The following is a 25,637-nucleotide window of genomic DNA, read 5'->3' on the forward strand; positions in this document are numbered from 1 at the left end:
TACTATAATTTCCATATGAATGTTAAACATAGGGAGATGGGGAATGGGGCCCCGCGGGGAACGCGGGGAATGCGGGGAACGGGGATGGGGACAATTATCCCCCCATGACGGGGAATGGGGCGGGGACGGGGATTAATTCTGGGGGCGGGGACGGGGAGTAGGGAAGCATCCCCCGCCCCCGCCCCGCCCCATTGACATCCCTATATGGCATGTTAAACGGTTAATTTATCCATTAAGAACTCACTAAGATTAACAAATTCTTTTTGGTTGGAGACTTATCTTTTAAGGATAATTATCAAGATTATTTAGTTTTTATTTTTATTTTTTTATTAGAGTTAGGTACAATTTTGGTCCTTAAGATATAAACCGAAAATTGTTTTCATCTCCAACTTTTTTTGTTTACAAAATTATCCCTAAAATTTAAAATCAAGTTTTAAAATTGTGTTTTTTATTTAAATATTAAAATTTTTGACCAAATTACTCATAATAAAAAATTATAAAATAAAAAAATAATAAGAGAAAGAGAGTATTTCTCCTATACGAAGGGGGAAGAGATAAAAAACTGTACACGATTCACATCTGCCTCCGCTTCTGCCACCATCTTCGTACGATTTTGGTCCCTAAGGTAAGGACAATTTTAATACCAAGTTAAATCTTAGAGACGATTTTGTCTGCAAAAAAAGGTTTTGGACGAAAAAAATTTTCAGCCCATACCTTAGGGATCAAAATCATACTTAACCCTTTTTATTACTTTTTTCAAATACATTAACTAAATTTACTGTATAAAACTAAGAAATATTATTAATTTTTAAATTAATTTTACTTATAAAAATTAAATGGAAGATATATTAGTGATTAACATGTCACATAAGTATGTTTTGAAGAGGGATAATTGACAGATGGGCTAACCAATCTCACGAAGTTAAATATCAAAGGTCGAAAAGGATAATTTTTTTGTTTGGGGTCTGTAGTCTTTCGGAGAAATTATCAGGGGTCGAGTTGGGTATTCATTCTTTTTTTTTTTAAATTAAAAAAGTAAAGTATAATTTCTAATCCTTCAATACTTTTTCTCTCATTTTTTTTGTCCCACTTATAAAATTAATAATGAGATATCACACTTTATTCTCTTAATTATTAAAAAAAATTGAGAAAATTATTTTCAGCCAAAAATTAATAATGTAATAAGTAATAACTAATGAGGATATCCAAAATTTGATTAAGACAATCTGATAAGTATGTATTTATTTTATTTTATATGAATAAAAAAAACCTTCTTAAAATAGTTCTTACAGAATGTACAATTTTCAATTAAACATTCTATTAAGATAAATTATATGGTACAGAATTAAATTTATACAGAATTACAGACATTTTATGATGTAATAAAAAATATACACATACCCACAAGCTGGTTGAGCTGTAAAACATTAGTGTCAGAGTCATCAGTATTCTTTGTAGGGCTTGTCGACAGAGCTTCACATGGACTTAATTGAGCTTTCTAAGGTGAGTGGTGCAACGGAGGATGCTGTTTTGTGGATCACTACACCATGTTTAGCATGAGCCTGGATCATGTATCTCATGGGTTTTTTATTGGGTTGATTGTATGCTAGCATTATTATCAGAAGAAATTTTATTAGTTTAAGGGAGGGTCATTTTTGTGGAGTACACTTTTGAGAATCGTAATTAAGTATTGATAATTGTTTTACATACCTAGTTATTATCGCTAGAAGAAATTTTATCTGTTTAATGTTAAAATATAATATGTGTTGATGCATAAATTTTAAATTAGGTCTAATTAATGGGTATAATTTTAAATTTTAAATAAAATTATAAAATTATATTATTTATTTTTTTATAACTGGAAACACAATTGTAAAGATATTCCCATAAAAGTTTTTTTTTTTATTTTATATTAGAGTGCACACAAAGATAATGGTGTATGTGATTAATACATTACAAAAAAAAAAAAACAGCAAAAAACATGTGTAAGGATATATGTAGTTATAGTGAATTTCATGAGTTAAATATTAGTTTTATTTATTTATTTATTTATTTATTTGATACACGTTAAATATTAGTTTTACGTGACATATATATTAATTGTTATTGGTAACTGAAATACAATTATTGGTTATAAGTAGCAAGAAATTGGTTATACATAATGGTGAAGTTTCATTAAGACAATAGGGCCATGGCCTCCTTAAATATTTTATAAAACTAAAAGTTTGACAATTTATTTTGTTTGGTATAAATGGTTTAATTGATTATTATTTTTGTTGTAAAATTTTCACAAACTCTTAGTCTTAGGTTTAAAATTTACTACAAATATATTCTCCTTTTTGTATATATATATATATATATAAACAAATTTTCATTTTTTTCATTTTTAATTTTTATGTTTATAATAAAAAGATAATCTTATTATTTTAAAATATAATGAACTAAATAAAATTCAACTATCAAATAATAAATAATATAAATAATGATTTCATACTATTTTATTAATTTTAATGTTTTATAAAACAAAATTATTTTTCAACTAAATTATAAAATAGATAAACTATATATAAGTATTTATTAAAATAAGTCTAATATTTTAATTTTATTTCACTACTATCTTTAATATATTGCACAATATAATAATTGGTATCATAATATCAAATAAAAAAAAGTCTTATTATAGTTTAAATTTATTATTTTATATTTTTTTTATTAATCTTCAATATTTTTTTTAAAAAATTGATTTGGACAAAAAAATTATATATTTAATATAAATTTAGATGTTATTATGTTAATTATAATTTTTTAATAATTTATTTCTATAATTATAAATTTATAATAATTTAAAAAATAAAAATTAATACATTTAATTTAAGTATAAAAACTTTTATATATATATATATTTGGCCCCTAAAATTTTTTTTCAAGATCCGCGACTCGTTATAGACATGTCTAAACACCGAGAAGGCTTAGTCCAATAATAACCTAAACAGAATGACACCAACTTTAATTCAACCCCTTGCAAAGAGAAATTGATTCGAATGTTCGGCTGCCAATTACAACTCCCAATGAACCTACTCCCTTTAAAGACACAACACATGCACGTGTCGATACCACACTTAAAACACAGGATTTTCTATACCTCTTTATGAACTTACTTTTTAATCATAGAGGGTACCTTCTATTAATTTAAGGTAATGGTATGGTGCTGAAAGCAAATTTTTTCAGTATGTAAGGAACTAATGTGTCTTCATTGAATGAGTAACGCGTATAAGTATTATGGTCATATCCATAATTTCTGTCACACAATTAGAAGAATGTAAGAGAGTAATTACATAGAATATATTAATATTGTTTTAATGCTTGTGATTATGTTTATTGGATATTTTGATGGGTTAGTCTAATTATTTTTTTAAGTGTGGACTAAGTTTTCAATATAAGTTTATAGAAAAAAAAATTATTCGATTGACATTTTTATGACAATACAAAAATTGATTTCTTGAAAAATAACCTTGTATTTATAACATATAAATAATGTACAATGATATAAACTTTTATATTATAAACAATAAAACGTGAGATTAATTTGTTGTCGAATAATTTATTATTTATAAAGTAAGGATATATATATTTTTTCAAAGAAATAGGTATTTAAAATAATTTTTAAATGTATTTTATTTTATTATTTACGACACCAAAAAATATATTTTTAAAGTAAGTCATCATTATAAGAAATTTAAACAGGTATTTAAAATTAATTTTAGTGACTGGGTAAAGGAATTTTTACAATGTTTAATTCATAAATCATGGAAAAATAAGTTTTAAAATATGATATTTAATTAATCAAGAGTTTTTTACGAATATTTTTATAATTTAATTTGATACATTGTCAATATAAAATAATTTTTTTCGTACTTCTAATTATGTAAGATCATATAGTAAAAACTATATTTTGTATTGATTATGTGAATAGTCATTAAAAAATAAATATTATTACACGATAGTATAAAATATTTTATATTGTCAATATATCTCCAAAGATCCAATATATTTGCACGTAAATTTATATAAAATTTGAAAATCAAAACATAAAGAAAGAAATATATGAAAAAAAAGTGAGATTTAAATTTAAATTATACGAAAATTTGGGAAAGAGAAAAAGTTGGCAATTATTAAAATAATTGGGAGGTTAATACTATTTTTTAATTTTATCAAAATTTTCTAAAATATTAAAGTGGGTAGACACAGTAAACCTTTGATTTATTATTATTATTATTATTATTATTATTATTATTATTATTATTATTATTGGACCAAACCTACTTTTAATTATTTCATGGAGTAACAAAACATTTAGGCTAAATTAAATTCAAAATTCTGACTAAAATAAAATACATTTAAAAACTTATTTTAAATACCTATTTAAATTTCTTATCATGATTTTTTTTGGAAAAAAAATATCATTGCTTTATAAATAATGAAGTATTCAACAATAAATTAATCTTACGTTTCTTTATTTGTAATATAAAAACTTCTTGTATCATTACACATTATTTATATGTTGCAAATACAATTATCTTTTAAGCAATTAGTTTTTATATTATCATAAAAATATAAATTGAATAATTTTTTTTATAAATTAACATTGAAAACTTAGTCCACACGTAAAAATAATTTGGCAGCCCATCAAAAAGTCCAATAAATATAATCACAAGCATTATGGCAACATTAATCTATTTTACCTAATCACTTTCATCTTCTGACTATGTGACAGAAATTATCTATTTGTGTATAACCACAGTATTCATACGTGTCAGTCATCCAATTATAACACATCAGTTCTTCACATGTTGAAAAAATTTGCTTTCAGCACAGTAACATTACTTTTAATTTAATTGTTTTGAAATATATTCGTTATTTTTTGTGAGCAAATTTTTTTTGTTACCTTCATAATGTGGTAGATCATATACTATAATGTTTTGCTATAATTGATTTTTGTTGTTTGCTTTGTAGTTTTATCCCATACTTAGAAATAGTTATAATGACACTAAGGTTGTATTTGGTAGTGGAGATTGGAACTGAAACGGAAGGATTGGGGTTTAATATTGTGTTTGGTGATAAGAAACTGATATTAAAATTTTAATCTCTATTTTCATAATTTCAGTTTATTTAGTATCTCCAAAAAATAGAAACTCAGGAGACTAAAAATTTTAAAAACATAGATTAAAATTTACATAAGTCTTTCTGCTTAAAGCACCCTCGTTATAATTATAATATTTCAACATTATCCTTGTTTAATGAAATTTTTAGGATAAAACATTGTCTTCTTTTTCAATCTCCATCTTGGTTCAATTTCTCAAATAGTAAATCAAAGAAAGAGACAGAGAAAGATTCAGAGGCAAACACCCACTAACTTCACGGCGGTGACCAGCAATATGGTGCCCAGAAGGGCCGCCGAAATCACTGTCACCTTCGCGGTGGCGTGCTCTAACTTCGTGGGAAGAGAAGGCATCTAAATCACAATTCTGGGAGATGGTTCATGGCGCTACGATTAAGAAGCAAGGCACACAAGAAAATATGTGTGGGCTTTGTTCAGCGGGGTTTGTCTTTTGCTGCCTATGACGGGGCTGAAGTGCTTTAACGAAAGAGGGGGGGTGAACGCTATTTTTAATTACAGGGGCTAGGGGTTTTTGTTTGATTGAAATATAATAGGAGTATTAATGTAACTTGAATAATTTAATTTCACTTTCTATCTTAAACCAAATAGAATACATAACTCAATCCAGTATATTTTATGCTGAACACAATACTTAAACTAAGTTCAGTCTCTATCTATGAATCTCAATCTCTGTTCCAAACGCACCTTAACAGCACTAATATTTGTGGTTCTCCGCATCATTCATGTTAGTTTTTTAGTTCAGTTGAGTATAGTTGTGTTCGGATGAAGTCAAAGGATGAAGTCAAAGTGTAACGGGATCTCATTTTTAAACTCTAGTCCTTTTGAAGTAATCTTAAACCTATACAACCATGTGTCGATACTAAAATAATTTATCTAAATCTACAATTGTATGGGAGGAACAATACTACATGGGATATAAAAACTAGCATGGTTTCATCTTCCTGCCTGTGGTGCTACTTGGCTTTCTTCTGGCTTTCTTCCTTTCGGGTTCCTAAAAACCTCAGTTGTGGGTAACTAACTGACTTAAAATGCGTTGCTCAATTACTGTACAGTAATCATTTATTATATGTAAGTTTATTTTGGTTTGGGTTCATAGGGGATAAATTAGTTTCGAGAAGAGGAAAAGTTCTTTTCCCATTTTGTAATCATCTTTTTGTTTGGCTTCAGAGGTATAAATTAATTCAAGTATTCCACCTTGGGAACAATTTCAGCCTTTAATTAGATGGTATATATACCATGAAACGAGGAATGTTTTTTGCTATAAAATCTTCAATCAGATTTCCTATTTGCTAAAAAGGGTTAGGATTCACTACAAAAAAAGAGAGCTTTTATATCAAAAGAAAAAAATATATATTCTTAGAGGATTAGATAAAGATAATAACAATACAAACCATGTGTAATCATGCACTACTACATTTTCACCATTACTTTCGTTGCAAGATACCACACAAAAAATCAAGAAAGCTCAGTAATTACTCGTTCACACTTGTCTTCCAGAATCTTCACAGCTTCAGTGAATAGCACTTCAGGGGGCAATGCTCCAGTCGATTCAATAGTAACTACAAGGGTGAAGAAAAAAAAGTAAAAGATATGAAAGTAATTTTGGGAACCTATCAAAACAATAATCCCTATCAGAAAAAATTACACAAGATTACTTTGAAAAATAGATATTGAGTTAAACATAAGTAAAATAAGGCCAGAGAGAGAGAGAGGTCAAATATGGTCGCAGAATGCTTGTTATGCAATTTTGCACTACACATTATGTTTTGGTTTAGACAGTACTATATTCTCTTTGGTTTACTCGTTATTTGGAATTGTCTCTCACTGCCCTCCATGTGCTTTAGTATTTTTTATACAAAAAAGAAAAGAAAATTAGACAGCTTTAGACAATTTGAAGGAACCATAGTACTTACAAATGAAGTGATCTTTAACACGACGTAATGATATACGATCTTCCCATTCTTTTCCCTCTCTAATGCATTCCCTACACAGAATGCAATCTCGTGGTCTGGCTACCGTGGCCCTTTTTTTGCCTGTCCAACATTAACTCAGTCTAGTTATTACACAACAGGAAAACTTTACATCGTTTGCGTAATTTACAGAACGTTGTATACAATACGGAAAAGGCATTGATGCAAAAGCAATGGCAATTTCCATAGAAAATGTGGTCAACAATTGAAAGATATATCTGATGCAAGAAGCATGGATCTAAAAACAAAAATACCTTTCCCAATATCTTCAATGTCAAATAATCCAACTGGACATTTTTCTTGTAGTTTGACGGCCAGATCATCCTCAATGTTCTCCAAGAGGACAACCTATATAAGTCAAACATACAGAGGCCAAGTTTCTGTAAGTTTTGATAGTGAGTAAATTTGACCAACACTGATATATGATACTCCCTTACCTCCGGAAGCATCCGATACCAAGCAGTGGAAACTGGTGACCATTTTGCATGTGTTCTACCAACACCTTTAACTGCATGAGCTTCAAGTTCAATTTCCTATTAAAACACATACAGTAAACCAAATATTAGGTTAGAAATACTGCTAGTTTTAGTCTTTCTCGGAAAGAAGGGGGGAGAGAGACCTGATAGTTTCCAATTCAAATCTGCTTATTCAAGCACTATGCTCGATAAGTTTCCAATTGAAAAGCACGTAGTGCTACTACATCAGTACACACAAATAGCACGCAGTATATATAACATGCAAAACTCACCCAATCTCTATGAAGAGCTACAGATAAATTCCTTTTTCCAGTTTATTTATCACCAAGCACTCAATTGAAATGTATGTTACCCTAAATAGTGAGGTAGATAGAATTTTTACCTGACCAGGTCCAAGTTTAGCTAATATAATATCCAAATATTTGGGACCAATTGGATTGCTGGAAATTTCGGGAATCGATTCTTGACTGCAAGTAAAGGATGTAAATGTCTTTGGTTTTGAACTTGCACTTGGTTTGGCATCTTCAGCTATTAGCTCACTCCCATTAGGTAACCACTTTAGTTCATCTGATCTCACTGCATTTTGCAACATCATCAAACAAGAAAGATTGCTAATATGATTAAAGTTAAAATAGCCAAATAAAACTAAATGCAACATTTCAATATCAAGCAAGAGCCTGACTCATTTACCAGTCATACGTGGCTGTCCTTTATGGCAAGCAACATGTAGTTTGAAGACAATGGTATTCTTTTCATTCCTATCATCCCCAGCATTATCTATCCACAACCAAAAAAAGGAGACAAATTCAAGTCTGCCATATTATGAGATCATCTACACAAACGGCAAAACAACCTATATAGAATTTTATCTATCACACAAGAAAGATATTTACGTAATCAGAAACAAATTAGGTGACAACATAGAAATCAGACCTGGATATTTAAATAGCCTGGGATCAGCACTGATTGGTATGAGGCCTAATCTATGGGATAGAACTTCATCTTGTATAAGTGATGTATTGTTTGCAATGTAAACTCTTTCAATAGCCATTGTTGGTACCTAAATTTATAACCATCACGTCAGAATTTGATAATTTCCATTGAACTATTAATGGCAAAACATAAAATTGGAGAGAAAGAAACTAAGAAAGGCCAACACATCAAGGTGAAAATAACACTGCCAGAAGATGTTATACACACCCAGGGGTAATTTTGGACCACAGTTTATCAAAGAAATTTTTGTTTGGCTAAAGCATCAAAGCAAAGTAACGTATCCCTGTTTCTGACATCATCAACCAAAAAAAAAAGACAAAAACAATAGCCAGTTGGAATTCATCCTTCAACTCTTTTGAACGTAATATTTGGCTGAGATTGTGAAAAAAATTAAATAAATACTTTTTGTATTAGAAAAAGAAATTTCATTAAGGAGGAGATAGCATAAAGATGAGGATACAAAATCCACAAATAAATATGAGTTAGCTAAGACCTACATGGGTACACTATGTAACAATGGATGCAAATCCCTTTTAATATCGGCTCGAGAGGAACATCAGAGGCATTAAAAAAAGAATCATTAAGGACCCTTTTGTTCCAACCAAATGTACCAAAGCACTTCAAAATGGACTATAAATGATGCAATATTTAAGATAAACAAGTCTGACATACTGATTATAAATATTGAGGAAAGTATTAAATAAACATTTCACCTCTGCTATAAGGATTCTTCGAAATGCATTGGCAAGTGAAGGATCAATACCAATCATATCAAACTCTATGTCATCATCTGTGAGCCGCTTCACTTCAACTTTGAAGTTTTGACTGAAATTATCCAACCGCAAGCTATTATCAACACCTAATGCTGCATAAGCACCAGAATACTGTATGGTATCTGTCTACAAACATCAACATAGGAAAACATAAATAGCAGGCAACCGATAAAAAAGAAAAAGAAAAGAAAATTTAGAACCAGCATATACATATTACTTAATCACTCAAAAAGTGAAATAAGCTGAAAAAAAAACTACAAGTTTTCATTGAAACTCATTAACACCTATCATACAAACACACAACACAAATTCCAAAATAATAAAATTACAAACTGGATTTGAGAGAACCATAAGGAAAAAACAGACTAAAAATAAAAAATGAACATAGAGATAGCAAGGTTTTACATGCTGAGGAGCATCGTTGTTGCAGAGGACCCGGGTCCTGAGAAGCTCAAGATGTGGAGGGAGCTTTGTTGGCACACTTTCCAAGCTCATTATGTAATCAAGCACTCCATTTTCATGCTTCATTTCTTTATTCTGATTCTCCTGTTCTTCCATCTCGGACATTGACTCGTCTTCGGACGATGATGACATTGTTGAAGCTAAATAAATTTATAACTGCATCACATCAAAGTTCATCCACAATAAACACCAGTATCATAACAAGTATCAACGATTCAACATGCAAGATGGCACGCTATCAAGCGCTATTTGGACAAACACACGTAACATCATTCTGCATCTATGTATGACATATACAAATGTTTAAAAACAAGAAATCATACACGATATCAGAACCATTCATCGTCTCCATAGTCTAAGTAAAAGTAAAACAGAACATGCAGTTAACATCGTCAAATCCTAATTAAACTTAATCACCAGTGAACAGCAAACACAAACAGGAAGAAAAAGAAACCCAAATAAGGAAAAACAGTAAACAGAGGACAACGAGATTCTGAAAGGGAAAAAAGGCAGAGTCAGAGCGCGGAAATGAAGAGAGAAGAAGAACCTATAAGTGCTGTTAAGTCACCGATGGACTATGCTCCGCCGCCGGAATTCATGCTGCCGGTGAGAAAGCCAATTGAGAGAGTAGGAGAAAGAAGAGAAAGCACCCTTGTCGAGTCAGTTATGGTGTTTTGCAGCTGATGCTGTGGTATTACCGTATTAGGGTTCTTGTAGGGTTTTTGAAGAAAACAACTAGTTTTTTATTATATTTTTTTATTTTAAAACACATATTTAAAAATATTTTTTCTTTAATTGTTTGTTAAAATATCTTTTTTAATGATATTTTTTAAGGACTAAACAAAAAATAGATAATTTACAAGGATAAAAAACTTATTTAAACCAATAAATAAAAGCATTTATGGTTTAACATGTAACAATTTAAAAAATATCTAACAAAATATTACAAAAATCTATTTATATCTTTTGAAAAATTTTTTATATTTGACTTTATCACTAACCATGTGTATAAACTAGTTGTTAGGGGTATTTTTTTTAAGGGAAAAAAAGCCCGTCAACAAGGAGTAAGTCTTTTAAAGGAGAAGAAATGGTTATTAAAGTTCTTGAAGGAGAGAGTTACTTGGAGCATTTTTAATGCATTGTTTTAGTTTTATTTTATTTTAGGTTTTATAAAATGTCATATAAAATATTTATGTGATTATATATCATAAAACTTCATTTAAAATTTAATATAAAATTTGTCACTCCAATGATTAGTCTCATTTTAATTTATATTTAAATTATTTTTAATTATTTCAAATAATTTTAATTAAATTGTGAAAATTTAACTAAAATAAAAAATATAGGGCATGAAGATTGAGAATTTTATGTATTTAGATTGAGAGAAAAATTAAAATTTTGTAAAATTAAAGTATTTAAATTGATTTGGATCTATTTTTCTATCAAATTGATAAAAAGATAATAAAAAATAGAATAATAAAATGCATGAGTACAACTAAGTTTGAGTCTCCCTATCTTTAATAAAATAAAATAAAATAAATAAAATAAAATAAAATAAATTATTTGAGTATATTTTAATTAGATTTTTGTTACAAGTTACAATAACAACATTACAATAATAATATTACAATGTTTATTTAATGTTAAACAAGTGGTAGCATTTCACTAATCTTTCATTAAAATAATACGATATCTGATACTAGTATCATTTCAAATATGATATCTAATATAAGTTTTAATTTTAAATTATTTCAGTTACTGACTCACAAAGGAATAGAAAAACGGGTTAAAAAAACAAAATGATGAGGAACATGATGTTCTTTTGTTTGGATGTTTAATATTTTGTATGATTACAAAGAATGACAATGTATGAGTTTTTTTTTTTTTTTTCTCTCTCCTTAATTCTTCTAAATTGGAGGGTAAAAAACAAAGGGTAAACTTCTAAAATCATACCCGAAAGATTTGAAAAGGTATGTTATGCATATAAACAGCATCAAGGCATAAGCAGTTGGAAATTTGGAATAGTAGATATGGATTATACAGATTATGAGTGCCCCTAATTAGCTGCATAGTACTCTTTTTAACATAAGTTCCAGTTACAATTACAGAATTATAGAATTCCAGAGTAAATGATGATAAAAGAAAAGATAAGCAAATATATGAAATTATGAATAACAGAGTTCCAGAGCAAATATATTACTCTTCCCACAGGAGAGAGACAGAGAGACAGAGAGGAACTTACAGTACAGATTCAGTGTTTCCCAGGACGCAGCGACGGCAACGGGTTCACAGCTACGACGACGGCTCACAGGGAAGAACGGAGGATGGCAGCGAAGCTCAGATTTCAGACGAGGACAGCGGTGAAGCTCTCCTCTCAGACGGAGGACGGCAGCGAAGTGCTCTCAGACAAGGACAGCGGTGAAGGCGCGAAGCTCTGCTCCCACAGACGGACGACGACGGCAAAGCTCTGCTCTCACAGACGGAGGACGGCGGTCGGCGCGGGTAGGCGTTGGAGAAGAAGAAGCTCGATGCCCTCCCTGCTCTCAGTCTCTTACTCACTGGAGAAGAATATTAGGGTTTTATTTTCAAACTGGAGTGATGGAGCGAAACACTGAACTGAAACCCTAGGCACAAGACACAAAAGTTACTTATATATTTATTATATTTATATTTATTAATTTTTATATATTTATATATATATTCCAGGACGAGTAGGAGTGGGTTCACTCTGATCCCGGCCCCGTCCCGCCACTGGTGCACCCGGCCACCCACCCCACACCGGAGGCGGATTATTACCCGCTCTGCGTTCGGGTAGAAGCTTTTTAGTAATAAGTCGTTACCTGACGCGGATGCTTTTTAGTAATAAATATACTATTCAATTGATATATAATAAAAAAATATAATTAAATTATGTTATATTATTTTAATTTTATACTTACTTATTTTTAAATTAATTACATTTTTAATTATGACTTATTATTATTATTATAAATATAAATTTTGGTAAACATCTACCAAAAAATCACAAATATTTTTATTAATTCAGTCAGCAAAAAAATTTTTTTTATTAATTATAACAATTTTTTATGATTATATGATATTTATTAGTATTATTTTTTTAATAATTACACACAGTATACAACAATATAATAGATATAAAATAATAATTACTTTAATTTAAAAATAATATTAAAAATATTTATTATAAAAAATATTAAATTTTTATATAATTATTTAATAATAACTAAATTAACCAATTCTGCTAGTGATCTACTCATTAAACTAATGAACTAGTGAACCAATATTATAACCAACTCAATTACACAACTATAAATTCGCCCGTCACACGCACCTCACAGGGTTAACATGACAAAAACTCACTCTGTTTGCTCTTAACGGACTTCACTATCAGATTCAGAAGACCTAATGCATATCACAAAGCAAAGATTAAGGCTGCATTGTCACTTGTTCTTTTGTTAGGGGAGGCTTAGTCCGTCACAGAAATAAAACAGGCCAGATTGGATATTTACTTCCTATTTTTCCTTCACCTTCACAATTCAACATTGCTTGAAAGAACTCTGGAATTAGTTACTTAAAAACAATATCAAACCCAAGGCTAAAGAGTCGAGCATCTCTCCTTTGGACTCTAATTATATTGTTAACTGTCCTAGTGTCAAGGATGCCGATAGCAACTGTATCTAATACCACATTAATTAAGAAACATAACGCTAAAGATCAGTGGCGAAATTCAACATAATAGGACCCTGGATCCTTCCAAAAGGGTTGAATCCCTTCATTGAGGTGGCGGCATCTGGCTGTAGGAAGGTGGTGGAGGCATTGAGGGTTGAGGATATGCCATAGGTCGTCCACCCTGTTGCTGCGGTGGCGGTGGTTGTGGTCGCCAAACAGGTGGTTGGCCTACCATTCCTGCTGGTGGCGGAAGAGGCCTTGGAGGAGCCGAAACAGCTTGTGGAGGTGGCGGCATTGGCATACCAGATGGAGGTGGCCGGAACTGCTGGACCTGAGGTGGGGGCATTCCATGTGGGAGTCCAGGCTGCTGTTGATGCCATGCTGGTTGCCCAGCTCCTGGCATTGGCTGAAATGCTGCTGCCTGAGGTGGGGGTGGTGGTGGTCGGAGGGCAGGAATGGGAGGTGGAGCAACTCCATTAGCAAAGGGGTGAGGAGGCACTGGAACAGCAACGGTACCATTAGCCTGAGCAACATTGGCGAGTGTTGGAGGTGCACTGGCAAATCTCGTATGAGGCCTACTCTTCTGTGCAGTGGGATTGCTTGCAGCCAAAACTCTTTCTGCATCAAACATAAAACATAAGCATATGGTATTGTGACAAAAGGCGTAACTTAATTACAGAAAAATAGATAGTTGCCAAAAACAAAAAGGGGCTGACCTGCTGGCGTGCCGTGCCGTTCTCCTTTAGTGTCTTTTTTGTAAGCATATGACACTGTAATTTGGCGATTGCAAAGATATTGCCCATTCATTGCCTATGAAGTGTAAAATAATATCATTGTTAGTGATATAGGAATGCTTCCTCAAGATCATATTTTATAATTAAGAATGATTTTGATTCAGAAATGACAACAAAATCAAAACACGTTTTATTTTAAAAGGGGAACAAACAAGTATAGGTATTCTTTGGACATTGTCTAGAGTATTTGCAGCTGTTGCTATCCAAAGCATAAAAACAAGGCTGAAATTGCAAGCGTAATGGAGGAAAGTCGTCACCTACATTCCTAAAAATGATCCGAAATTTCAAATGTACTGGCATACCTCAATAGCTGAATCAGATGCCTCAAATGAATCATAGCTAATGAAGCCAAAACCACGGGAATTTCCGGTATCAGGATCTCTCATAATCTGTATAAAGGGGCCTGAACATCAGATCATGTGCATAATTTTCAGGGAAATCAATCCCTGTACGATGCAGAGTTGAGATGGGCAAGGAAGTATAATTTGATTTAGATTTTGCTATATCCTCCTAATAATCATCTAAGTACTTAAAAGGAAAATATTACATGAAAAAATGTATAAGCAATCAATACCTTGGGAACATAAGCATTCAAGAAATTTTTTATTTAGTAATTTGAAGCATTATTAGAAGGGTAACTTAGGAGGATTTAGAATTATTGTTTACTTGACAGCATATATTTAACTACAGGAGACTACTAAGACAATTATCAAAGAATCAAAATTGTCAATAGTTTCAACCGGCATCAAACACTCAACCAATCAAATAAAGTGCTAAACCAAAATTCCACTTTATGGATCCACCCAACCCATTTAAGGGAAAAATAATTAGAAAACTTTTCTCTTGGAGGATACATTGGAACAGCATCAAATTCATTTCGTAAGACCACAAACATTTTAGGAGTATACAGCTAACTGCTAAGTGCTCAAAAATGAATGGACCAGTGATCAGAGGATAAAACAATAATATCTGGTTGTTCTACTGAGAAATGCAGATAAGGGGAAAATGAAAAGTATTTAGCAACTGCTACTTGCAGGAAGCTGTTAATTAAGCTATACAATCATGATGCTTCTAGAAGTAATGAAAGATATTAGAAGAAAATAACCTTTGGATTAGTAACAATAACTCCAAATGCACTGAAAGTATCATACAAGAGCTTCTCATCTACATCCTGTAGTAACATCAGGAACAATTAGTTAGATTTCAATGTTCAACATACGTGAACTTGTTGAGCACTTGCATAACTTGGTAACTTACAGGATCAAGGTTGCCAATGAAAAGGTTTGCCCCCACATCCAAGCTCTTTTTATCTTGGGTTGCCTTAAAAATTTAAATAAATAAAATAAAATAATCAATACTCTTTAATCATATGGTGAGGACACTGACATGAGATAGTAGAAACACAGCAGGGTATATACGGAAAACACGAATGTTCATACAAGCTAATGTAAATATGAAAGACTTATTCCATGCGGAGGAAAAAACGTGACATACTAACATCTTGCAATGAGAGATGAGTTGGGAAAAATGATCTAGGTTAATATTTTGCATAGAACTGATAATGTAACAATAAGGAGTGAACTGTGAAGTGAGCAGCTGTGAGGGAAGTGTGTATCATGTTAAGTTGGCATGTGCAAGGTGAATTGAGAAATGTGTCACCAAAAAAATGAACTTCAAGTGTATAGTGCTTGTGAATGGCAAGAGCTTTTAAGGTGCTATGGTGCTATTGTATGCACTAGCAAGTATTTCATTGTGTCTCAATGAAGTCTAGGCTTGAGTTTTAGATCAATAACTTTTTCCTATATTGTCTCCATACTCTACTGTTTAACGTTCAAATCACTTAATTCCAAAAGTAAACATTTAAAGTTTTGTAAGAATCAAGGCAATCCACTAACCAAACACATTCGCTACTCAACTCTGCCAGGCAAATGTGATGGTTTCATGGACCAACACATGGAATGGCACCTCTAAAGTCTAAAGAGGAAAACAATCAGATCTCATACCACTAGCACAAGTTAAGGTGGTTGGCTGTATGGATAAAACAATGCCATCACACAAAGAATATATTTTAGCAAAATCATTGAACAAAAGATACTTCTAATGGTTTCCTCTATATTTAACCTTCCTCTACCCTTATCAACCACATCAGCATCTAACAGGTTCATGTTTCTCACACTAGAGAATCTACTTGGTCATTTCCTCCCATAACTAAACCACCTTCGACAGGTTAATAATCATTTTCTCCTCAATAGGCACAACTCTAGCTTTGTCCTGACCGAATCTGTTTTCATCTATTCATTCATCGAACTTAACATTGAAAATTTCCCTACAGCTATTGAGTAAACTCTAGGGAGTCAACTTTTTTTGGCCAACATCTGCCAACTGTTTCTAAATCCTTAACACTAAATTATAAAACCTAAACCTCAAATCCTCCACAGAATGAGAATTTTTAGAATTAAAAAAGAAAGATCAGCTAATGTTGGCCAACTACAAGTTGTTCCCTATACTTTCTCACAGCTATTTTGCTTCTTTTCTTGGCATTTGCAATGCTTGACCTTAAAATTCTATACACTCAAGGTTTCATACTTAAATACCAACGCACAAAGAGAGTCATAATAATAAAAACCGCAGACCTTATTTACACGAATTGGCTTGCCGTAAAGTTTAATCATATTAAGCACCTTGATGGCCTGCGATGGAAAAGAAATTCAATGAGCAGCTGATACAACTATGACCTATAGAGAAATAGAACAAAGCATAACACTCAACTGAATAACAATAATAGTAGTAGTAGTGACTTACATAGTCAGCATCTTCTTCACTACGGAATTCAACAAATCCATATCCCTGGTGTTGGTTAGTGACTCTGTCCTTGGGAACATAGACATTAACTGAAAAGGCGCAAGAATGATATCAAACCCTAATGAAAACAACAGCAGATTTGAGAGAGAGAGAGAGAGAGAGAGAGAGAGAGAGAGAGAGAGAGAGAGAGAGAGAGAGAGAGAGAGAGAGAGAGACGAACCGACAGGGCCAGCCTGAACGAAAAGCTCCCAGAGCAACTCCTCAGGAACTTGGGGGTCCAGATTGCCGACATAGGCGGTGGCGTCCTGATTCCTCTCGGCAGAGTGTTGGCCAAGCAAGTTGGCGCCAACACCAGGCGCTATTCGAGTCGTCATAGATGGCAAGAGAGGAGGAAGAGAGCGCCGCCGTGACCAACAGTGGGAGAAGGAGAAGGGCCTGTGAGCCGAGTATCTTCTTTTGTCACTGTTTTCTCGTCTCTTCTAGGGAGGTCTTGGACTGGCACACAAGATGTCACTTTTCAGCCATGGTGTAAGTAAAGTTTTTCTATTTTTCTTTTTTAAAAATAGTTCTTTAAAAAAATAATATTTTGGCTCAAGTTGATATATCATATTTCTATTAGTTGTAAATTATTATGTATTTACTATTTAGTCTAATTTTTAGTTAAAATATTTCAAAAGTAACTTAGAGAGTACTATAAAAAAAAATCGGAGAAAAAACTTCAGTATATATTTTCCCATTTTTTAAAGAAAATCGTTAGACAAAATAATTTTCTAAAATCACTACGCAAAGAAATCACAAAACACTATATAACTAAAATCAATAAATCATGAAAACAGTCACCAATGCAAGCATAACTAAGTCACAAAAACAGTAAAACACAAACACAAACACAAAACAGCAGCAATCCAGTCTCTAGCAGCACATCACTATGCAAAAAAACACAAAATCCTACATAACTGAAATCAATAAATCTTGAAGACAGTCACCATCTAGGCATAATTAAGTCACAAAACAGCAGCAATTCAATCTCCAGCAGCACATCACTATGCAAAGAAATCACAAAATCCTACATAACTGAAATAAATAATCATGAAGATAGTCACCATCTAAGCATAATTAAATCACAAAACAGTAAAAGAAACACAAACACACACAAAACAGCAGCAATTCAGTTTCCAGCAGCACATCACTACTCAAAGAAATCACAAAACACAAAACATCAACACAAACAACAGCACAGCAGAACATATGCTGATAACTTAACAATCTAGGCACAATTAAGCCCAAAGCATAGGTTTAATTAACTTAATTAAACACAAAAAAGCTCTGCAGTGAACAGCAAGAGAGCCAAACAACACAGCACAGCAGCGAAGAAGACACAAACTAGAGTACAACACAGCATAGCAGTAGTGAGCAGAGCCATTCAATAATTAATATAATTTGATAATTTCTGAACTAAAAAACAAACACAAACAGCAGGCACTAGTAGTGAGCTATGTGATACAACAGGAGTATTAAGAACCAACTTAAATTACAATGAGTTCAAAATTTATCATCAAGAAACTTTAACAAAATTTAACAACAAAAAATAAATGAAAGCACGAACAAACCAGTAACAATTTATCGGTATCAATTTATCATCAATCAGTAAGCCAGTAACAGTTAATCAACCCAGAACAAACAAGAACAAGCCAGTAAATCAATTCAGAACAAACAAGAACAAGGCAGTAACAGTTAATCAACCCAGAACAAACAAGAACAAGCCAGTAACAGAGTTAAAATTTATTATCAAGCAGTGAGCAAAGCCAATCACCCAAGAAAAAGCACCGAGCACTGACGAAGCATCCGAGCATTACCTTCGGCGAGGGCAGTGACCAGAGAGATTTGAGGGAGAGCCACAGACGACGGGAAGCTGGCGACGAACACTGGCGAACTGGCGACGGACGACGGGGAGCTGGCGACGAACACGACAGCGGAGCAGGACCTGGAGACACTGGCGTTGGGGGAATGGAAGGGCCTTCGAGCACGACGGAACAGGAGGATTCGCGAACGACCACGACGAACCAGGCGGCGACGGTGAGACCAACGGCGGGGCGCGATGGAGGCTAGGGTTGTCCTTTGGGGAGAAATAATGAGAGTATAGATGAGACTGAGGAATCAGGAATGGGGCTCGAGAGTCGAGAGTGGGGCAAGTGCTTCAGGTGACTGAGGACGAGAACCGGGCTCTTGTCTTTTAAAACAAAACGCAAAAACGACGCCGTTTTATAAAAACCGGTCGAATCCCAATTCAATTCGACCGACCGATTGGTTCAACAATTTTAAAACGATTTTTAAAATATTTTTTTAGTTGGATTGAAGTGTAAAACCTTTTAGTTTTGGACCGGATCGATTCGATCCGAGTTTTAGAACCAATTATCAAAATTCTTGAAGGAGAGAGTTACTTAGAGCATTTTTAATGCATGGTTTTAATTTTATTTTATTTTAGATTTTATAAAATATCATCTAACATATTTATTTGACCATAAAACTCAATTTAAAATTCAAAATAAAATTTGTCACTTCAATATTTAAGTCTCATTTTAATTTATATTTAAATTATTTTTAATTATTTCAAATAATTTTAATTAAATTGTAAAAATTTAACTAAAATAAAAAATATAGAATTATAAAATTAATAATTTTATGGACTTGAAAATTGAAAATTTAGGTATTTAGATTGAGAGAAAAATTAAAATTTTGTAAATAATTGAAAAAAAACTTACGTTAAATTGATTTGGATATATTTTTCTATCAAATTGATAATAAAATAATAAAATGCAAAAGTATAAATGAATATATCTAATTTATTTGAGTATATTTTAATTAGATTTTTGTTACAACATTATAATAATAATAATATTATAATAATAACATTACAATGTTTATTTAATGGTATACAACGGGTAATATTTCACTAATTTTTTATAACATGATATCTAATACTAGTATCATTTCAAATATGATATCCAATATAAGTTTTAATTTTAAATCATTTCAGTTAGTGTTAACTCAATGAAAAAGAAAAGAAGGGTAAAAAAAACAAAATGATGAGAAATATGATATTCTTTTGTTTGGATATTTAATAATTTTTATGATTAAAATGAATGATAATGTATGAATTTTTTTTCTCTCTCCTTAATCCTCCTAAATTGGAGGAAAAAAAAAAGATAAACTACTAAAATGGTATTCGAAAGATTATTAAACGTGAAAGACAAAATAGTGAAAGCACCGAAATAAGTCCTGAAAGATTTTAAAATTTGACAAAAATACTCAAACATAAAAGCATGATGTCATAATGAATGAAAAACATTGATCTATCAATCAAAAAAGTTTCAGTGATGGGATAGAGAGCTCTAATAGCGTTTCCTCCTTTTCTTCCAATCCAAAACCCTTCTCATAACCATTCATTCATCATCAACCATGACAGCTTCAACGACTTCAATCCTTTTTTCCCAATCCAAAATTCTTTCGGTATCTTTGCAATACAGTCTTACTCAATGGAATCCATAATTACTTGCTCCTTCAAGAAAAGGTCTTCCACGAGATTGGTGAATACTTATTGTTGTGGTTAGTGAAAGTGGAAGCGGCGCCATTGTTGTTGTTGTTCTTGTAGATATAGTTTTTGTGGATTTTGTAGTTGAAGAAGATGAATCAGTGGCGTTCGAAAAAAGAGTTGTTGAAGAGAAGGGCATACCATCTCTTGTATATAGAACAAGCTCGGGAAAAAGTGGGAAAAGGAAAGAAGGCGAGGATGCGATTAATGAGCCTCTGAAAAAGCTTGCTCCATATTCTGTTGCTCATCCATGGTGCGATGTTGAAGGTACTTGTTGTTGCCGCGGTGGTGGTGGTGTTGGTGATGGCGACGGTATAAGAGAAAGAATTGGGATGGTGATGGTGATTATGAAAACCTTCCATGATTGTTTGATAAGGAAGGTAATAAGGAAAAAAAAAGTAAAGGACGTGATTTTGAAAAATTAGGATTTAGGGTTCTCTCACTCAACATTTTCAGTAGCCAGGTCAGTATTTTCTATTCAATGTGATGTCATGCTTTTATGTTGGGTATTTTGTCAAATTTTAAAATCTTTTTGAAATTATTTTATCTTTTGCATCTTTCATGTTCTTTTTTGTCAACGCTAAAATTTTTTGGGTATTATTTTAATAGTTTATTCGTCAAAAAATACTAATTTTGAATGACAAGTAATATTTAACAGAATATTGTTCCACCAATCCACCTTAAACATGCCATTTCTCCTTCTAAAAGTTCTTCCAAACATGATTCACTTAGTCATTCCATTCTATGCTGTTTCTTTTTTTAATACTCCCAAACATAGACTAAAGTTATTACTACATTCTGGTAAAAACTATGTTTTAAGATACTGTTTTAAGAAAATATTTGAAGTGGGCCTAAATGTGAGGTTTAGACTTCTTTGAGTTGAAATTTTCGATTTGTCCATTGGAAAGGAAGAATCTCTCAAATTTCTTGTATGAATAATGGTAGGGAGTACCTACAAGAGACTCTGATATTTAAATTAGTAAGAGTTCAGGCATATTTAAGTGAATTGAGATAAAAAAAATACTTGAGTTGAATAGGATATTTATAAAGTGTGATGACTTGTTCACCACTTTATTTATGGATAGTGGACAATTTTTTTTTTCTTGTATCTTGGGAGGTTATTCCAGGTTGTGAAGATTGAAGGGTAATGATATGAAAATAGTGTATGAAGTAGCGGGGTGATCAAACTTTGCTTACTGCGCAAATCGGGTTGAGCATGGGTTATGAACCACGTTTCTCAATACAAGTTGGGTCGTTGGATTCATAGTCTTGTTATATTGGACCTGCAAGCTTATTAGGCTTCCTTAGAATCACAAGATGCTTATAGAGTCCTTGGTCATGATTTATTTTGGGTTAAAATATGAACAGGTATTATATTATTTGTCTTTTTTTTTACATTTTTTAAGCCATTTTAAATCTACTCAAGCTTCAGAACGACAATCCAACCAGTACTTGCGGGTACCGACCCAGTCTTTACTCAATTCAGGCAGGTTTTGAGATTTTTATTTGGAACAAAGGCTAAATTCTAAATGTACCCACCGGATATATATATATATATATATATATATGGATCCAGAAATGTTATCATGGGGGCCCAATAATATATATAATATAAAAAAATATATGCAAATAAATTATAATGTAAGATATATTATAAAAATATACAGATAGAGAATATATATTTAAAGTATAAAAAAATGTGTACTTTTTACTAACGAAGTGGTACACGTCGATTCTTCATATCATAAAATTCATCGATAATAGAATCTATGTCAAATTTTTCAGCAATCTTCTTCTCAATGTAAATCAAAAGACAATTAGCAAGCAATTCATCTTCCATTTTGTTTCTGAGTCTATTCTTCACAATATTCATAGCTGAAAAAGATCTCTCAGTTGTAGCAGTTCTTTGACATTGAAAACAAAAATTTTCTGTCTTCGTTAATCCTTGACATAACTCCGAAATTGTACACAAGTTAGTTAATTCAACATGATTAGGAACATCAAGTTCATAATGTTGAGCTTGCATTCTAATGTGAAATTTCTCTTGGTCACTGAAGTCACTTGGATAAAACCGTTCTACTAATTCACATACTTTGTTGACACTGAAGAACTTATAATTATCTCTGGGATCTAAAGTTGAACTTAAAGTAAGCAATTCCACCATATTATCGTTGAATCTTCCATTAAGCTTTTGCAATTGTGTATCAATTACAGCCAGAAATAAATTAACACGGTAATGATGCTCCACTGAAATTTGATCAACAATTTTGCGAGTTCGGCCTCTTCTAGGAATATGCAATGCATTCATATCAGGAACTTCAACTTTATGTTTCTCACAAAATAATATAACTTCTTTTATGAAAGCCTCCCAACTTGATTCTCTCATTCTTTGGATTAAAGTCTTGGTAGTAGAAACTAGAGTTAAAGCATTCAATATGTCTTGATTTTTTCGTTGCAAAGCTTGACAAAGATCATGACTAACTTCCAAAATATTTCTCATCAAATGCAAAACAAAGACAAATTCAAAGGATGTAATAGCATCATAAGCAGCACTAGCATCACCACGAGTGGAGAAATTACCTTCTTCGGTGTTTTTTTCAAGAACTTCACAAGTAGCATCAAACATGCATAACAAGCTACGTACAGAATTCAAATGAGACCCCCATCTAGTATTTCCAGCTCTTTGCAAAGTACCAATTTGATTAAGTCCACTACTTGTCACAATTTGATCATTGGCAATTAAGTTTACAACATTATTTGCTTGAGCAACCCTTAACTGATCATGACGTTTAGGAGAAACAGTCACAACATTCACAATTAGTGTAAGTTTTGAAAAGAATTGATGAACATAACAAACTTCTTTGGCTGCAGAAACAAGTGCTAATTGTAATCGATGAGCAAGACAATGAATGTAATAAGCAAAAGGACAATCTTTCAGAAATAGAGCTTGCAATCCATTCCATTCACCGCGCATATTACTAGCTCCATCGTACCCTTGTCCCCTAAGATTTTGGACATCAAGATTATGACGAGAAAGAACTGATGAAATTTCTGTTTTCAATGTCAAAGAACATGTATCAGAAACATGTATAAGATCAAAAAATCTTTCTTGAACACAACCGTGCTTGTCTACAAATCTCAAAACCACAGACATTTGTTCTCGCTTTGACTCATCTCTTGCTTCATCAATAATTATACAAAATTTAGAATCACCAATTTCTTCTCGAATTGTTGCACGCACTTTTCTAGCAAAGATATGCAATATATCTTTCTGAACACCGGGAGATATATATTGAGCATTTCCAGGAGCATTTTCAATAACAACATTATTAACATTCTAATTACAGGAAGCTAAAAGTTTAATTAACTCAATAAAATTTTCCCTATTCAAAGATCTAGGACTTTCATCTTCGCCTCTAAATGCACATGCTTGAAATACAAGCCATCGAATAGCATTAATAGATGTCTTCAACCTTAAACGGTTATTTGCAATAGTTTCATCACTATGCCTATCAAGAACTTTGTCTATATGCTTAGATTGAGCCATTAAATCATCACAAGATTTCACACATAAATTATGGGGAGAATTAAGAATAGAACTCTCGTGACATACAAATGCACAATTTATCCCATTATTTACTTTCTTCCAATTACTAAATCCTAACTCTGAAAATGCATTTTTTCCATCATTACGAGCACCATAATGTTTACCAAACAAGTAGCAAGGCAAACAATAAGCAGCATCTTTTTCTGGTGAATATTCTAACCAACTTGAAAATTTCTTAAACCAAGAAGATTGAAAATATCGACGGTGATTGTTATTACCAGAAGCTGGATAACTAATATTTGTTGGTTGGTATGGCCCAGCTATTATGTATGCTCTACGAATCTTATCACGTTCATTGACATTATACTGCCAAATTGGACGTCGCTTTCCTGGATCCCTTTCTAGTAAAGAGATATCAACATTTCTTTCTAATCTTGGTACTTTGGTTTCATGTTGATGTGTATTTTGAGTAAGATTAGAGAGCTCACTTACTTGAACTTCTTGTGAAATAAGATTAGAGGGTTGACTTGTTTAAACTCCAACATTATCAATAGCTTTTTTTTTAAAAATTGCATCAATTTTATTTTGCTTTTTCATCATAAAATGTTCTAATTTCTTTTTACCTGAAAAAAATAAGAACTCAAAAAATTATATACTTACATTAATAAATAAAATCTAAGTATTTTTTATTAATTAAATATAAATAATAATAATTTTTTTACTAAATTACTATTAATTTCATTAAAAAATAAAATAAGAGAAAATAAATTTCAAAAATAAAATAAATACCTTGCGAGTTGCGTCCTTGCTTTAATTGATATGATTATATGAATATATTATATATTATTGAAATTTGAAAATAACACTAGATACTTACCTAGTTACCTTGGGAATGGCAGTGACTTAGTGATCGCCGCGTGATTCATGAGTCGTGAGGAAACAGCACAGGAGAATTAGGTGATAGAATAGAGAACGAAGAATTAGTTTTAGGGATTTGAAAAATTTTAAAAGCTATTATGTTTTATATATATAAGTTCATAAAAAGTTTTAATTTAAAAATTTATAGAGACAGAACAGGTAGTCGGTTAGAGTACAAAATTTTATTATTCATAGATAGTAATAAAACGGATTTTTTTTTATAGAATATAATAAAGTAGAATAGAGTAAAATAATGAAAAAATTCATCTTTACCTATTCCATTGTGATTTTTACTCAAGCTAAGCAAATCAATTTTCTAAAATGTTTAGTTTTAGGTTCTATTTATTTCTCTCTTGTTTCGTTGCTTTCTTCATCTGGAGTATTTATAATGCTGCTTATTCCTTTTTGGGTTATAGTAGGCTTTTACCCATAAAAGAAAAA

General features: G+C 31.8%; 3 protein-coding genes across 5 annotated transcripts; all 3 read right to left on the bottom strand.

Moving 5' to 3' along the window:
- Positions 1-6,634: 6,634 nt before the first annotated feature.
- LOC130947294 (uncharacterized) lies at positions 6,635-9,985 on the bottom strand. Its single transcript, XM_057875954.1, has 9 exons — positions 9,797-9,985; positions 9,332-9,517; positions 8,559-8,685; positions 8,316-8,402; positions 8,008-8,201; positions 7,587-7,682; positions 7,404-7,497; positions 7,093-7,212; positions 6,635-6,738 (listed from the first exon to the last, which is right to left on the bottom strand). Exons 1-9 carry the CDS (start codon positions 9,983-9,985, stop codon positions 6,635-6,637), a joined length of 1,197 nt encoding a protein of 398 aa, XP_057731937.1.
- Positions 9,986-13,124: 3,139 nt separating this feature from the next.
- Positions 13,125-19,331, bottom strand: LOC130951689 (uncharacterized). Of its 3 annotated transcripts, none has more exons than XM_057880393.1 (9): positions 18,996-19,331; positions 17,360-17,634; positions 17,140-17,228; positions 16,971-17,027; positions 15,595-15,657; positions 15,443-15,508; positions 14,640-14,735; positions 14,260-14,353; positions 13,127-14,161 (listed from the first exon to the last, which is right to left on the bottom strand). In XM_057880393.1, the coding sequence occupies exons 2-9, from the start codon at positions 17,511-17,513 to the stop codon at positions 13,647-13,649; spliced, it is 1,134 nt and encodes a 377-aa protein (XP_057736376.1). In that variant the 5' UTR covers positions 17,514-17,634; positions 18,996-19,331; the 3' UTR covers positions 13,127-13,646. The 3 variants fall into 3 exon arrangements, with proteins under 3 accessions (XP_057736378.1, XP_057736376.1, XP_057736377.1); XM_057880394.1 differs by having other exon boundaries at positions 13,129-14,161; positions 14,640-14,726; XM_057880395.1 differs by lacking the exon at positions 15,595-15,657 and having other exon boundaries at positions 13,125-14,161.
- A 3,111-nt stretch (positions 19,332-22,442) lies between these two features.
- Positions 22,443-24,278, bottom strand: LOC130949321 (uncharacterized). Its single transcript, XM_057878074.1, has 2 exons — positions 24,171-24,278; positions 22,443-24,068 (listed from the first exon to the last, which is right to left on the bottom strand). Exons 1-2 carry the CDS (start codon positions 24,276-24,278, stop codon positions 22,443-22,445), a joined length of 1,734 nt encoding a protein of 577 aa, XP_057734057.1.
- Positions 24,279-25,637: the final 1,359 nt, after the last annotated feature.

The sequence above is a fragment of the Arachis stenosperma genome, chromosome 9 (assembly GCF_014773155.1).
Source record: "Arachis stenosperma cultivar V10309 chromosome 9, arast.V10309.gnm1.PFL2, whole genome shotgun sequence".
In the NCBI taxonomy this organism is placed as follows: Eukaryota; Viridiplantae; Streptophyta; class Magnoliopsida; order Fabales; family Fabaceae; genus Arachis; species Arachis stenosperma.

Coding starts and splice junctions, on each gene's coding strand:
- LOC130951689 (XM_057880393.1), bottom strand. CDS start 17,513: ATGACGACTCGAATAGCGCCTGGTGTTGGCGCCAACTTGCTTGGCCAA. Junction 17,028..17,139: donor GTGAAGAAGATGCTGACTAT/GTAAGTCACTAC, acceptor TTTCCATCGCAG/GCCATCAAGGTGCTTAATAT. Junction 15,509..15,594: donor TCATTGGCAACCTTGATCCT/GTAAGTTACCAA, acceptor ATGTTACTACAG/GATGTAGATGAGAAGCTCTT.
- LOC130947294 (XM_057875954.1), bottom strand. CDS start 9,985: ATGTCATCATCGTCCGAAGACGAGTCAATGTCCGAGATGGAAGAACAG. Junction 8,403..8,558: donor CAGGCTATTTAAATATCCAG/GTCTGATTTCTA, acceptor GGTTGTGGATAG/ATAATGCTGGGGATGATAGG. Junction 7,213..7,403: donor CATTGAAGATATTGGGAAAG/GTATTTTTGTTT, acceptor AATGTTGGACAG/GCAAAAAAAGGGCCACGGTA.
- LOC130949321 (XM_057878074.1), bottom strand. CDS start 24,278: ATGGCTCAATCTAAGCATATAGACAAAGTTCTTGATAGGCATAGTGAT. Junction 24,069..24,170: donor TTAATGCTATTCGATGGCTT/GTATTTCAAGCA, acceptor TCCTGTAATTAG/AATGTTAATAATGTTGTTAT.